At 40.3% G+C, this 16,109-nt stretch overlaps 1 protein-coding gene across 7 annotated transcripts in view; it reads right to left on the reverse strand.

The window, feature by feature from the left end:
* Positions 1–15,292, reverse strand: part of rtel1 (regulator of telomere elongation helicase 1) — a 149,453-nt gene extending 134,161 nt beyond the window's left edge. For 4 of the 7 annotated variants that reach the window (XM_041204952.1, XM_041204953.1, XM_041204950.1 and 1 more), the window contains exons 1-2: positions 14,698–14,880; positions 1,057–1,166 (exon numbers count right to left, since the gene is read on the reverse strand). In XM_041204952.1, the coding sequence (XP_041060886.1) occupies positions 1,057–1,158 (102 nt within the window). In that variant the 5' untranslated portion in view covers positions 1,159–1,166; positions 14,698–14,880. Of the gene's footprint in view, positions 1–1,056; positions 1,167–14,697; positions 14,881–15,268 lie in introns of those variants that run through there. The other 3 variants (XM_041204951.1, XM_041204955.1, XM_041204954.1) reach the window with 3 other exon arrangements.
* Positions 15,293–16,109: the final 817 nt, after the last annotated feature.

Raw genomic sequence — 16,109 nt, forward strand, 5'->3', positions numbered from 1 at the left:
CAGCGTGAGGTCTTAGTCCCCTCACAGTATCTAACCTAGATATTTACTTGAAAAATACCTACCACCATTCGATGCAAAAGGTTGCAGACTTTGTTCTGACTTTGAATACCAATGCTACCAGCCGTCCAGATATTAAGGAGTAAACAAGCAGTCTTTGGCTGCCTTGGAGCTATTGATCAAGCAGGCTGTGGTTACATTGTACTAATGAAGGATAGTTCTCTATTTTGGACTTTTACCCACTAGGGATTAGATTTTATAAACAGGAACATCACATTTCAGCCAACACAGCTGGAGCTCGAGATTTAGTAACTAATCCAGTTTCGTTTGCATGGTTTATGGCACAACTTGAAATTCTCATTATTATACACTTCTTTGATGGCTCAACCGTCTGCAGTATCAAGCCATACAGCTCAATACGATCCAGGCTCAATCCCAAGGTTCTTGCGAGTTAGCTGATCGTAGCAATGGAGAAAGCTGGATAATACAATTGGCATCAATGCAATTGGGTGGAGATGAAGTGTCTGTGTATTTGCCCTGATTACCTTCAATGATATTCTTAACTGTGTCCACAGGAGGTAAGATCAAGGCCATTAAATGCCTCTACAGTTGCAAAGCCAACTAGACTCACAAAAGGAATGGTAACTCTAATGCTACTGCAAGCAAGCTGGATGGTTTTTGCATAACACCTCACTGAACACAACCTTTGTACAAAGAATTAAAAGGGTCAGGCACTAAATGTTGCAAGAAAAACAATAAAATTATTTTACAATGCAGTTCCTTGCTATAACATGAATTTAGGAACAGTGCAATTTGCTGTGCACTGACTATACTATTGTAACAACACTATTAACCAGAACTAGAAATTCATTCAATTCATCATGTTTATGGATTGCTGCAGAACCAATAATACTGCAGAAGATGCTTGGTTTCATTGAATGAATGAATAACAGCTTGGTTTGCTGCAAAATTGGATGCATTTTTTTGTTAAATGCCTGGAGGAAAAACAGTCAAAATAAAGTTGCATTATAATGTTACGCATTATTCATAGCACATTACCTTTTGTAGACATTCTATCACCTTAGACATATAATCCTCTTGGCATTTATAAGGTGTGTAAGGAAAATCTATCATAATTCCATCAAACTGTATTTTGGGCATCTTGGTATCTGAAAGGGAACAAAATAAAACAAAAAACACCCCACAGAAATTAAAAGTAATCCAGTTAAAAGAAAATACATAAATGAGATAATATTTATCAATTTTCTAAATTTACTAATACAAAAGCAAAATACTGCAGATACTCAAAACCTGAAATTAAAACAGAAATTACTGCAAATACTCAGCAGGTCAGGCAGCATTTGTGGCCTTTCATTAGAACTCAAATTGATTAACTCTGTTTCTCTTTCCACAGATGTTGCCTGACCTGAGTATTTGCAGCATTTTCTGTTTTTATTCCAAAATTTACAGTTCGCATGAAAGTCTTTCCTGTTTCATAAACAAAATACTGCCCATTTGCCCTTCTGGCTCATGAATTAAAAGAAAGTAAAATGTTAAAAAGACTTGAAGCCCAACAAAAAAGCAGCACATGAATAAAATACGATACTGAATGCTGATCCTCTTCAATTCTACTAAACTCAACTACAATTCATTCATAACATCTTCACTCGTTCATTTTATATGTGATTAAATATGCTTTTTATTGAAAACTTCTTGAACATTTAATACAATCTCAACCGTACAAAAGTGTACAATATTTCAGACTACTGTAAAATATATAAACACAGCAATATACTGTACAATACACTGCAAGCAGGGAAACATCAATGAGAAGCTGCTAAGAGCATTCAAATGCACAATAGTACAGAATTCAAGTTAATATTTTGAGAATTATACTTCTTCTTAGGCAATCCTTCGAAAATGGGGATGACTTGCTTCCACTCTGGTCCAATGGGTTCTGAGATGGCCGATAAGTCTAATGTGCGATCTGCAGACTCTGCCACATAGGGCACATGGTGCTTGAAGGTTTGGGTAGACAGGTTATTTGGAGGTTTATGTGTTCCGTCTGACGCCTCAACTTCGCCTCTGTGTATGCCCCACGAAGTCTCTCGACTCTCGTTTCCGCTGCTCTTCTGGGAGTCTTTTGCCACAACCAAGTTCAGAGCAGTCGCTTTGGGAATCTAATATCAGGCATATGAACGACATGTCTCAAACCCAAGACTAAGATCATGGCTTACTGGGCAGCAATGATTCCCCACACTGCTGTACACTTTGGAGACTTTGAAAACCTACAGCAGGCACCTCAAAGCACTGAAAAAGTATCACTAGTGGTACCTTTGCAAGATCCTCTAAATCCAGTGAAGGCAGTCCAACAGCAGCATCCTCAAAAAGAGCTCCGTTGGACAGGAGGACCTGACAAAATTCTAAGCAATGTGAGTCACTCATTCCCTTCTTTTTAAAATTAACTATTTATTTATATTCACATAGAAGTTGCAGGAATTAGATCACAATATTCTATATACATCATAAGTCAATTCTTAAGTTACAATTCTAATGACTGTCATGATAACTGCTAATGTTCTGTCTGACTACCCAACATCAAGTCACCGTGTTTAGCATCCCCCTCTGGCACATTTCTGTTCACCTACCTGACTTCTCACTTAGGATGGAATTTAATTTCTTCACCCCACCCCTCTGAAACTGGGCTGGGAGACAAGGGCTGCCGTTTAATCGGGTGGGAGGATGCACAGTGGAGAGCCTGCCACCCACCCAACTCATCCCAATTAAGTCAGGAACAGGGTGGGTTGACAATGGCCTGTCCACCTGGAGGCCAACTGAATCCCTTAAGTGGCCAATTAGGACCTCAATGCACCACCACTGTTTGGGGGGTCATATGCCATGGAGTGTCGCCTCTTCACCACCGCCACTCAAACAGCTGAGCCCCATCCCTCACTAACACAAATCTTCATTTCCCCTGCAGTCTGACTGACCTGGCAAACCTGCCCCACTCACTGTCTTCTGGTGTCACCTTCATGATTGTTGGGACTACAGATGGCCTGGAGCAGCAGTGACCAACATTCCAGGTGGCCCTTGTTTTGAAGATCTGCGGGCCCTTTGACTGGCCAGCGTCTCTGGGAAGACGGAATCTTTGCCTTCAAAGGCTCGGGAACCCCTTAACTGCCTGAGAGGTATTTAATCCCTTCAGGGGTGCCAGAGATGGCCGTGGAGGAGTTGCTACCAGCTTTCCAGCCAGTGCTAGAGCCATTAAATTCAGCCCCAAGGGTGAGCCTGAGGTAGACAATCTTGCTATATCTTGAGCTATGCTTCAAAACCTACATTCAATCCAATCGCCAAAATTGCATTCCTCAATTTGGACTGCAGCCCAGAGTCCATGAAATGTATGACAATACTGACATTATAAAATTCTACAGAGAAAGAGGCCATTCATCTCAACTAGTCTGCTGCTGCTTGTAGCTACTCCTAGCATGTGATCTGCTGTATTTGTATGCCATGCTTGTCTGTCTTGCAACATCCTCACACATCCACTGTAGCTCGTCTGCAACTGCTCTGTGATGTCCGTCTCCAACTGTGCCAAGGTGGACTCCTCTTTCTGCTGCCCTCCACTTTGCTCTCTATCAAATGGCCGAAATACTGACTTTTTTTTTCTGGATGTCACTTTCTAAGAGTTGTTTTTGCCCTTGCAATTTCAAGCACCTCTTCATTTGCATTATGCTCTGCAGATGGAATTTTCAGCATACGTCTTAGCATCCACATTTCAAAGACCTTTATTTTCTTCCACAGATCTTTACTTATTGTCCAGGTTTCTGAGGCATACAGGAAAGTGGATAGAATGTAGTATCTTACGAGTTTTTTTCCTTGTTACTAACACATCCTTCATCTTCACAAAATTACTCCTGGCTATCTATCCTTCTTCAACTTATGTACCATATCTGCCACCTTCTGTTATCATTAGTCCTAATTAGACAAACTTATCTACTTGTTGCAGTGTGACACCATCCACTTCATCTTCTAATGTGTTCCTTCTAACTACCAATGTTTTTGTCTTTTTGGTGCTCATACTCAATCCATATTTTAAACTTCTAGATTTTACATGATCTATGATATTTTGTAGGGCCTCTTCTGATGCTGCACGTAGTGCTGCATTATCAGCGTACCTCTGCGTTGTCAGCATACCACAAGTTTGTTATGTTCTTGCCTGCCATTTTTACTCTTGGAAGTACATCTAATTCTCGGAATATTTGTGTACAGATTGAATAATTTTGCAGTCAGTACAAGCCTTGTTGTACCCCTCTCTTCACTTGAAGCATGTCTGATTGTCCATCTTCTAGCCTGATACTCACTATTTAGTCACAATATAGAATATGGATAAATCTCACATCTTTACTGTCAATGTCATTTTTCAGCAACAGGTCTATCAACTTTTGGTGATAAAAACAATCAAACTTTTTTTTTCATAATCTATGAAGCCGATATACTTATCAGAGATTGTTCTTAGGTTAAATATTCCCTCTCTCGTTCCTACTCAAGGCCTAAATCCAGGCTGTATTTCACCAGTTTTTACTTCATATGGGTTTTTTTTTTAAATTAGTATTTTCAAAATCAAGTTAATGAGATGACTCATTAAGCTGAGAGTTCTAAAATGATTGTACGCAATTTCTTTAGGTTTCTTAGGTAAATTAACAAAAAATGAATGTCTCAAGTCACTCGGGATATATCCTTTGGTATATATTTGATCACAAAATTTCTGTTATCACTTCTACTCCTGTTTCTCCAAGGGCTTTTAAATGTTCTGTTGTTACTTCACCTATGCCTGGAACTTTTCTTGTTCTCATCAATTTCAGAGCATCCTTTATCTCTGGTATTATAAGGTTTGGTCCATTGTTTGCCTCTCGAGGACTTCCTCGATTTGGACCATCGTACAAATCACTTATTTTCTGCCCAACCTTTGCTACTGCACCCCTTTCTTTTATTCATTTATGGAATCTGGGTGTCGCTGGTTAGGCCAGCATTTATTGTCCTTGAGAAGGTGTGGTGAACTGCCTTCTTGAACTGCTGCAGTCCCTGTGGTGTATGTACACCCACAGTGCTGTTAGGGAGGGAGTTCCAGGATTTTGACCCAGTGACAGTGAAGGAACGGTGATATATTTCCAAGTCAGTATGGTGAGTGGCTTGGAGGGGAACTTCCAGGTGGTGGTGTTCCCAGGTATCTGCTGCCGTTGTCCTTCTAGATGGTAGCAGTCGTGGGTTTGGAAGGTGCTGCTTAAGGAACCTTGCTAAGTTTCTGCAATATTTTATCATCTTTGTCTTTTACGCATCCACTATCTGTTATTACCCCTTTCTTTCTTACTGTCAAAGATTTCACCTTCTGGTGCATAACTCTCATTTTGTGATTTCTTTCCAGCTCCAATATTTCATCATACATCTCATGATACCATTTCTCTTTGGCATGCCTGCATGCACTTTATTTTCTTTTCAATTTCATCATATTGTAAGGAACACACCTTTTTATTTTTCTTTATTTCTGTGGGACTGTGGTTTTAAAAATGGAACTGTGGCTTGAAAAACTACCATGGCTGCAGTTGAAAGAATGTTCACTGGAACAGGATGAGGAATATACAATGGATGAGAAATATCCCCTGAGATAGAGTATGTCAGGTTGGACAAAATGGTGCTGGAAAGGATCCTGAACTAAGGGGAACTGCCTATCAACAACATTTAAATTGGCTCCTGATCAGCTGACCAAGATTTTGTGTGCTAGTGGTGAGCAGAGATCCTAGCCTGCAAAGAGTACATACCTAAAACTCTCTCTCCTGTGTGTGTAAGTTTCCAGTAAATCTACAAGGCCAGTTGGCTGGCTTTTTCTTCATATCTCTGTAGCCTGGTCTCTTTGAAAAACTTTATGTCAAGAGGAAAAGGGGAAACTCACCAGTAGAGACATTGAAAAGCAAGTTTTCAACCAGTGAACTACAGACTGAAAGTGCTGGAAGAACATCTTGTGTTATTAACAACGAACTGCAAGGAATTTGGAAGACATTAATCAAAATCAACCCATCTAATCCTGTACTCCGGATTGGAGCTATTGAACTGTTTTATCTCACCCTTAAAATCCATGGGGTGTGTGTGTGTATGTATAGGGGTTTAAGAAGGGGTAGAGTTTAAGTTATGGAGTTGGAAATTAGCCGTTCACATTTCTTTCTTTTGCCACTGGTTAAAGACAATTTGTTTAATAAACATTTATTTACTTGTTAAGTTTACAAACCTGGTGCTTGTATTCTGTTAATCTAAATTAAACAGTTAGGTAGAATTGGGCAATTTGGTGGTCTAATCAAACTTTTCATAACTGTCACAGCTCGGGGAACAGTGGGGTTTGATATTACAGTGCACTATCCCCAGTGAGTCATGATAATATTCAGGTGTGTTTCTTTTCTTTCCCCTTTCTAACATCATTGTTAGTATCTCATCTGTCATCCACTCTTTGTCCCTTTTTCTTTTCTGTTTTGGTAATATTTCCTTTGCAGTGTACTGTATACTCACTCATTTTTTTCCTACTTGCTCTCTACTTCTTGTTCTGAGACCTCTGTTTGTTCTGATTCCTCAATCCTGAGAAATTCATACTGGTTTTTTACTTGAAGAGTGAATGCCTCTCTGATGTTCTCATCCTTCAACATATCAAGGTCTAGCTGGTCACACACCTTTTCTCTTTTGCTATTTTCAGTTTCAACTTAATTTTTAGCCACAAGGAGACAATGATCTGAACTCATCTATGTTAGTGTTTATATTTTACACAGCCTCCTTTTATTCTAATTGTCTCTTCCCACCCTGTCCTACACCCCACTATTTCCTAATTCGAATTTTATATGCCATTTATCTACCCACTCTGCAAGCATTGTTTTTCCTTTCTGCATTTAAAGTAGTCTTCCTAATTACTAGCTATACCCCTCCCCCACTACGTCCACTCCAATTTATCATCTGCAAATTGACGCCATAATTCCAAATATGGTAAACAATAGTTATTCCAAAACAAAAAGAGAATTACCTGGAAAAACTCAGCAGGTCTGGCAGTTCTGAGTTTTTCCAGGTAATTCTGTTTTTGTTTTGGATTTCCAGCATCCACAGTTTTTTGTTTTTATCTAATAGTTATTCCAACACAGATCCACATAGGACACCACTTTGTTCTTTCTGCCAGTCTGAGAAATATGCTTTAGCTCCTATCCTGGTTTCTGCTTTGTAGTCATCTAGCAATCCATTCTGCTACCAGGTCCTTGACTCCAGATGCTCAGAACTGTCAGAAATGCTTCAGAACAGCCTTCTGAAAACCAACAAATACCTCATCCACTGCATTCCTCTTACTTACTGTTACTTCTGCAAAGAATTCAGTAAGGTTGTCTAAATACAATATTCCTTTAGAAAATCAATTGTGAAAAACAATGTTTCATTATATTCTCAATTGTTAGATATTTTGTTATCTCAGTTAAGATTTGAGTATCTTTCTGCAACAGACACTCATCTAACTGGCCCACTGCTCTCTGGATTAATTTTAACTTCCTTTTTGAAGATAGGAACTACATTTGTTCTCTGGCATGATTCTTTTACTGAAATTTTATATTTTCTTTTGCCTCAGTCATCACTTCCCTAGCTTCTTTAAGTATCCACAATCCAGCTACAGGGTTTTGCCTTCTTTAAAGCTTGGCTAGTTGATCACTTTTCTTTTTTCACTGTTTTTAATATCCCTGTTGCCTTTTTCTACAATTAGCATTCCCTCTTTGTTAGCCTTTTCAATTAAACTGTGACAAAGAATCTATTCTGCACCTGTCATTTCAGTATCATCTGCAAGTTTACTTGCTCATCTATTAGTGGCTCTATCACCATCTTAATTCTCTTTTTGTTAATTATATGCCTATGGGATATGTTGTTTATTTTTGTTATATATTTTTATTTCATACTGCAGACATTACGCCATATCAGAGAGGAGGAAAGTTACCTGGACAATTTGTTCCAGGAGGCTGTCACACACCTCAGATTAGGTAATTCAAATTTGGTCTGTGAACAGGGATACAAGTGAAGCAGGTATGGGCACCCAGGGATAGCGTTTGAGGAGCCTCGGCCTCTGCAACTGTTCAACAATTATGAGGTTCTTGCAAATTGTGTGGACAAGAGCGGGGACTGCAGGGAGGATGAGCGAACTGACCACGGCATCATGGTACAGGAAGCCATTCAAGTGCAGGGATGAAATAGGAAAGTAGTAGTGGTAGGGGACAGTATAATTAGGGGGATATATACTGTTCTCTGCAGCCATTAGCGTGAGTCTCGAAGGCTGTGTTGCTTGCCCGGTGCCAGGGTTCAGGACATTTCCTCAGGGCTGGCGAGGAACTTGGAACGGGAGGGAAGAGATCCAGCTGTCGTCATCCATGTTCGTACCAATGACATTGATAGGACTAGAAAGAAGGTTCTGCTGAAAGAATATGAAAAGTTAGGAGCTAAATTAAAAAGCAGAACCTCCAAGGTAATAATCTTGGGATTACTACCTGAGCCACGGGCAGACTGGCATAGGGTAAATAAAGTCAAGGAGTTAAATGCATGCCTCAAAGATTGGTGTGGGAGGAATGGGTTTCAGTTCATGGGGAACTGGCACCAGTACTGGGGTAGAAGGGAGCTGGTCCGGTGGGACAGGCTTCACTTGAACTGGGACCAGTGTCCTGGCGAATTGAATAACTAGGGCTGTAGAGAGGGCCTTAAACTAAATAGGCTGGGAGCAGGGGCAGGATTCTGGAGAGGGGATATGTAGGCTTACAAAGCAAAAGGATAAAGCAGCTATTTAGGTAACGATACCCAGAGTGTGACATGAACGGACAGAGTCAACAAACATAAGACAACTGCAGCAAATAGGGTCAAAGGGGGAAAAAATGGTAAAAAGGCAAAATTAATGGATCTTTACTTAAATGCACGTAATATTTGGAAGAAAATAAATGAATTAACAGCCTAAATAGAGGTTAATGGGTATGATCTTATAGCCATTATGGAAACATGGTTACATGAGATCAAAGCTGGGAATTAAATATCTAGGGGTATGTGGCTTTTCGAAAGGACAGGCAGGAAGCAAAGGGTGGTGGGATAACTTTGTTAGTATGAGATGGAGTAAGTGCGATAGCAAGAAATGATCTTGGATTGGAAGATGTAGAATCCATATAATGGAGGTAAGAAATAACAAGAGGAAGAAGACACTGGTGGGAGTAGTGTATAGGCCCCCTAACAATAGCTATACTGTAGGACAGACAATAAATCAGAAGATAATGAGGGCACGTAAGAAAGGCAGTACATTATTGTGGGTAACTTTAATCTTCATGTAGATTGGGAAAATCAAATTGGCAGAGGCAGCCACAAGCAGGAATTCATAGAGTGTATTTGGGACAGTTTTCTAGAACAATATGTTGTGAATCCAACCAGGGGTCAGCCTATTTTAGATCTGGAAATGTGTAATGAGGCAGGTTTAATAAATTTAAAAGAGTAAAAGATCCTCTAGGGAAACAGTGACCATAACATGGTAGAATTTAGCATTCGGTTTGAGAGTGAGAAACTTGGGTCAGAAACAACTGTGTCCTTAAACAAGGGTAATTACAAAGGAATGAGGGCAGAGGTGGCAGGAGTGGACTGGGAAAGGAGCTTAGCAGAAGAGATGATTGATGAACAATGGCAGACGTTTAAGAAAACAGTTCACAGTTCACAACAAAGATATGTCCCAGTGAGGAGAAAGGAAGAAGTTAACCAAGGAAGTTAAGGATAGTATCAAATTGAAAGAAAAAACATACAATGTGGCAATGATTAGTGGTAAGCCAGAGGGTTGGCAAAGTTTTAAAAGCCAACAAAAGATGACCAAAAAAATAAAGAGGGAGAAAATAAACTTTGAGGGTAAACTAGCAAGTAATATAAAGATAGACAATAAGAGCTTCTTTAAATATATAAAAAGGAAGAGAGAGGCCAAAGTGAACATAGGCCCCTTAGAGAATGACGCTGGGGAAATAATAATGGGGAACCAGGAAATGGCAGAGGAGTTGAATAAATACTTTGCATCAGTCTTCACGATAGAAGACACTAACAGAATTCCAAAAATACTAAATAATCAAGGGGACAAGTGGGGGAGGAAATAAATACAATAACTATCACGAGAGAAAAAGTACTAGGGAAACTAATGGGGCCAAAGGCTGATAAGTCACCTGGACCTGATGGGTTGCATCCTAGGAAATTAAAGGAAATAGTTGCAGAGATAGTGGATGCACTGGTAGTAATCTTCCAAGAACCCTTAGATTCTGGAAAAGTCCCAGAGGGTTGGAAAACTGCCAATGTAACATCATTCTTCAAAAAGGGAGGGAGGCAAAAAACAGGTAACTATAGGCCAGTTAACTTAACATCCATCATTGGGAAAATATTAGAGTCTATTATAAAGGATGTAACAGCAGAGAATTTAGAAATGCATAATATAACCAAGCAAAGTCAGCATGGCTTCATGAAGGGGAAATCATGCCCGACAAATTTATTAGAATTCTTTGAGGAGGTAACAAGAAGGATAGATAAAGGGGAACCAATAGATGTAATAAATTTGGATTTCCAAAAGACATTCAATAAGGCACCACACATAAGGCTATTTAATAAGATAAGAGCCCATGGTGTTGGGGTAGGATATGAGCATGGATAGAGAATTGGCTAACTAATAGAAGACAGAGAGTTGTGATAAGGGGGGCATTTTCAGGATGGCAATGTGGAACTAGTACAGTGCCACAGGGATCAGTGCTGGGGCCTCAGTTATTTACAAAAATATTAATGACTTGGATGAGGGAAGTGAATGTACTATTGTCAAGTTTGCGGATGACACAAAAATAGGTGGAAAGGCAAAACTTGGCAGATGGAATATAATGTCAGAAAATGTGAGGTTATGCACTTTAGCAGGAAGAATAGAGGAGCTGAATATTATTTAAAATAGAGAAAGCTGCAGCACAGAGGGATTTGGTGGTCCTCAAGCATGAATCACAAAAAGCTAACATACAAGTTCAGCAGGTAATAGCGAAGGCAAATGGAATGTTGGCCTTTATTTCAAAGGGAATGGAGTATAAAAATAGGGAAATCTTGCTAAAACTATACAAGGCACTAATTAGACCACACCTAGAATACTGTGAACAGTTTTGGTCCCCTTATCTAAGGAAATATATACCGGCATTGAAGGCAGTCCAGAAAAGATTCACTAGGTTGATCCTGGGGATGAGGAGAGGTTGAGTAGGTTGGGCCTGTACTCACTGGAGATTAGAAGAATGAGAGACGACCTTATTGAAACATAAGATTCATAGGGGGCTTGACAGGGTAGATGCTGAGAGGTTGTTTCCCCTTGTGGGAGAGTCTAGGGTTAGAGGGCATAATCTCAGAGTAAGGGGTCACCCATTTAAGACAGAGATAAGGAGGAATTTCTTCCCTCAGAGTGTAGTGAATCCGTGGAATTCTTTACTGCAGAGGGCTGTAGAGGCTGAGTCAATAAGTATATTCGAGGCTGAGATAGACAGATTTTTAATCAGTAAGAGAATCAAGGGTTATGGGGAAAAGGCAGGAAAGTGGAGTCAAGGATTATCAGATCAGCCATGATCTTACTGAATGGCAGAGCAGACTCGATGGCCGAATGACCTACTTCTGCTCCTATGTTTTATAGTCTTATGTTTCTTCATTACCTTTCTAATTGTCTATTTTAACCTTTCCTAAACTCAGCATATTCTCCTTTGTCATTCCCTTTCTTGTTTACATAATATCGTATGCCAGGAGAGCTCCAAACTCATTCTCTCATAGTTGGCTTTCTCACTAATCTATTCCTTTGTTTTTTGTATTATCTATATATCTTTTTCTCAATCATTATCTTAAATCATATTATATTGTGACCATTACTCCCTATTTATTGCACATATATTTCTAATTCACTGGCATTACAATCTGGGAACATTCTGAATACCTGTTTAGAAACATAGAAACATTGAAAATAGGAGTTGGTCTTTAGGGCCTTTGAGCCTGCTCCACCATTTAATATGATCGTGGCTGATCCTCTATCTCAATGCCATACTCCTGCACTCTCCCCATACCCTTTGCCACCTTTCGCGTGCAGAAATCTATCTATTTCCTTCTTAAATATATTCAGAGATTTGGCCTCCACAGCCTTCTGTGGTAGAGAATTCCATAGGTTCACCACCCTCTGAATGTTTCTTTTCATCTCAGTAACTAAATGGTCTACCCCCTATCCTGAGACTTTGACCCCTTGTTCTAGACTCCCCAGCCAGAGGAAATATCATCCCTGCATCCAGTCTGTCCATCCCTGTCAGGATCTTATACATTTCAATGAAATCCCCTCTCATTCTTCTAAACTCCAGTGAATACAAGCCTAGTTGGCCCAATCTCTCCTCATACGACAATCCTACCATCCCAGGAATCAGTCTGCTGAACCTTCATTGCACTCCCTCTAAAGCAAATATACTCTTTCTTAGGTAAGGAGACCAAAACTGTACACAATACTCCAGGTGTGGTCTCACCAAGGCCCTGTACAGCTGCAGTAAGACATCCTTGCTGCTGTACTCAAGTCCTCTCGCAATGAAGGCCAACATACCATTTGCCTTCTTAACTGCTTGCTGCACCCGAATGCTTGCTTTTAGTGATTGGCATACAAGGACACCCGGGTACTTTTGTGCATCAACATTTCCAAATCTATCACCATTTAAATAATACTTTGCTGTTCTGTTTTTCCTATTGAAGTGGATAACTTCACACTTATCCATGTTACACTGCATCTGCCATGTATTTGCCCACTCACTCAACCTGTTTAAATCACCTTGAAGCCTCTTAATACCCTCCTCATCACTCACATTCCCACCAATTTTTGTGTCATCAGCAAACTTGAAAATATTACATTTGGTTCCCTCATCCAAATCATTGATATATATTGTGAATAGCTGGGGCCCCAAGCACTGATCCCTGTGGTACTCCACTAGTCACCGCCTGCCACTCCGAAAAAGAGCTGTTTATTCCTACTGTTTCCTGTCTGCTAACCAATTCTCAATCCTTGCCAATATATTACCCACAAACCCAAGTGCTTTAATTTTACACAACCTCTTATGTGGGACTTTATCAAAAGCTTTCTGAAAAACCAAATACACCACATCCACTGATGCTCCCTTATCTATTCTGCTAGTTACATCCTCAAAAACTCCAGTAGATTTGTCAAACACGATTTCTCTTTCATAAATCCATGGTGACTTTGTCTATTCCCATTGGTATTTTCTAAGTGTCCTGTTATCACATCCTTTATAACAGACTCTTGCATTTTCCCTACTATTGATATTAGGCTAACCAGTCTGTAATTCACTGTTTTCTCCCTCCCTTCTTTTTTAAATAGCGGGGTTACATTTGCCACCCTCCAATCTGCCGGGACTGTTACAGAATCTACAGAATTTTGGAAGATGACAACCAATGCATCCATGGGAAATGCAAAGGCTTGCTTTAATATACAAGTTTACCCACCCTCCAGGAACCAAAACTCAGCATTATGTATAATCATTAACTGAGCAAAGTTTTTTAAAAATCTTTCTATTGATTAGGTACACAGGAAATGTTAGGGATGGTCAGTGCAAGATCCTGATCTCTGACTGATGAATAAGTTGTGTTGACATATTTCCAGTCTCAGGCTAGAAATTACAAATCAAGCCCATTAAGAAGTAACATTAAACAGAAGGAAAACCAGATACAGTAAACTTTACTAAATTACAGCACTTAGCTCAAAATCCTAATGTCAAAATTATACAGAATTGAGGTTCTGGACATTGTCTTTTGCTCCAAGAACCAGGAGGCCACTGCAAGCATGTGAAAGAGGAAACAAAGCAGGGTTGGGATTTGAGGGCGAGGAGCTTTGAATCTAACAGCAACTGACAGTAACTCACTGAAATTACTCTGATAACAGCAATAATGGTAACACACACATTTCCCTCAACCAGGACTAATACGATAACTCACTGAAGATCTATATATAATTGCTCCCAACAGATGCTTGCAAAATACAAACAGCAAAAACCCATCAGGTTAAATGCAACATTTGTAGGTTTCGCATGGTCATAACATCGCAATTTCAAATCACCCCAGAAATGCCTCCAGTGAGAATTTGTAACCCCAGGACCAGCGTAAACAGGGCATTAAATGACCAAATGCCATTGTCAGATTAAAATTGGCCTTCAGTTCCCATTCACCAACTGCATTCTGTATTTTGGAGTGACACATACACACTTCAGCAGCAGAATTGCACTAGGTTTCTCTCCTTATAGAACGCACAAGCCCTGAGATTCATTCGCCCTCCAACAAAATGCAGCAGGGAAGATAGATGGCAAAAAATATATTGGTTCAAGTACAGTCTAATCTTAAAAAAAATACTCGTTTATGCATTATAAATATTAAATGAATCAATCGTTTGAATCAAACAGCATAAATAACCATGAAACTGGAATTTGTGATTTTCAGTAATCAGTTAATTGGTAGACACAGTGAGGATTTGATGAATTATGGTGAACAGGGATGATTTCCTTATATTAGTTTGAAACCGATTAGTACATTCACCCAGTTACAGGATTTGCAGTTCATAGGCCGAGCAAAACTCTGCTTGAAAGTACTCACAGGCCCCAACGGTGGAGCCGCCACTTGCAGCCCGAGTCAGCGCCAGGCCCAGCGAAAGCCGAGCCGCAACCGATTCCCAGGCTGCGCGGCTCAATACGGAGGCCGACTTCCAGACTCCCCGGGGCCGCTGCTCCAGGCTTCAGCCGCCTCTATCGGATCAGCCTGGGCTTCCTCTGCTGTCCCGCCCCCCAACCGGCTCACCACCGCTTCGCATTTGGCGCCACTCGCCCCTCAGTCACTGAGCTGGGGGGCGGGGCGAGCTTTACCCATTGTGTTCAGTGAGTTAGTGATTCCCAAACTCTTCAGATTGAGGAGCACATATTCAAATGGATTTATATTCATAGAATATCACCCTCCCCCCCCACTTAAAATCTAAAGTCTCATATCATATAGTACTAAAGTGCTGCATATAGTGTTAATAATGCTTTTAAGAAAACAGGTATATCCTTGGAGACGTATAATAACAACTTATATAACTTATTATAGCCCCTTTAATGTGATAAAACGTCCCAATGTAAAGCAAAATTTGACACCGAGCTACATAAACTGATATTAGACAGATGATCAAAACCTTGGTCATGTTTTAAATAGCATCTTAAAGGAGGTAAGAGAATGGACTGGGAAGGTTTTCCAGAGCTTAGGGCCTCGCTGATGGCACGACTCCAGTAGAGCAGGGATACTCAAGAGGACAGCATAAGAGGAATGCAGATACATCACCGGATTGTGGGGCTGCAAGAAATTACAGAAATAGGGAGAGGCAAGGCCATGAAGGGACTTGTAAACAAGGATGAGAATTTTAAAATCAAGGCACTGCTTGTCTGGAAGCCCTTGTAGGTCACAGAGCACAGGAATGATAAGTGAACATGTCTTGTTGCAAGTAAGAGTTTTGGACGCTCTCAAGTTTATGCAGTGCAGAATGTAGGAGGCCAGCCAGCCAGGAGTGCATTGGGATAGTTAAGTCTAGAGGTAACAAAGGCATGGATGAAGGTTTCAGCAGCAGATGAGCTAAGCGGGGGCAAAGTTTGACAATGTTACAGAGATGGAAATAGGTGTTCTTGGTAATAGCATGGATATGTGGTTGGAAGCTCATCTCAGGGTCAAATATGATGCAAAGTTTCAACCTACGAAAGTTACCAGGGAAAGGGATGGAATTTTTTAGCTGGGGAACAGAACTTTGTTACAAACCTCGCGGGGAAACTGTAAACCAAAATGAACCAAATAACAATGTTCTCACGGGTCCAGACTTCTTCTAAAACTTCCCTTTGCTATAACTCTGAACTCACATCTTCCTCTAGTTTGACTCTTATCTCCCCTCATGTCCAAGCTCACCTTGTCCATGAGATCCACCTCCTGCTCCCTTGACCCTATTGCCTATTCCCACTTAATTGCTGACCACCCAGCTCCCCTTCCTG

Source organism: Carcharodon carcharias, chromosome 14 (genome assembly GCF_017639515.1).
Source record: "Carcharodon carcharias isolate sCarCar2 chromosome 14, sCarCar2.pri, whole genome shotgun sequence".
NCBI lineage: Eukaryota > Metazoa > Chordata > Chondrichthyes > Lamniformes > Lamnidae > Carcharodon > Carcharodon carcharias.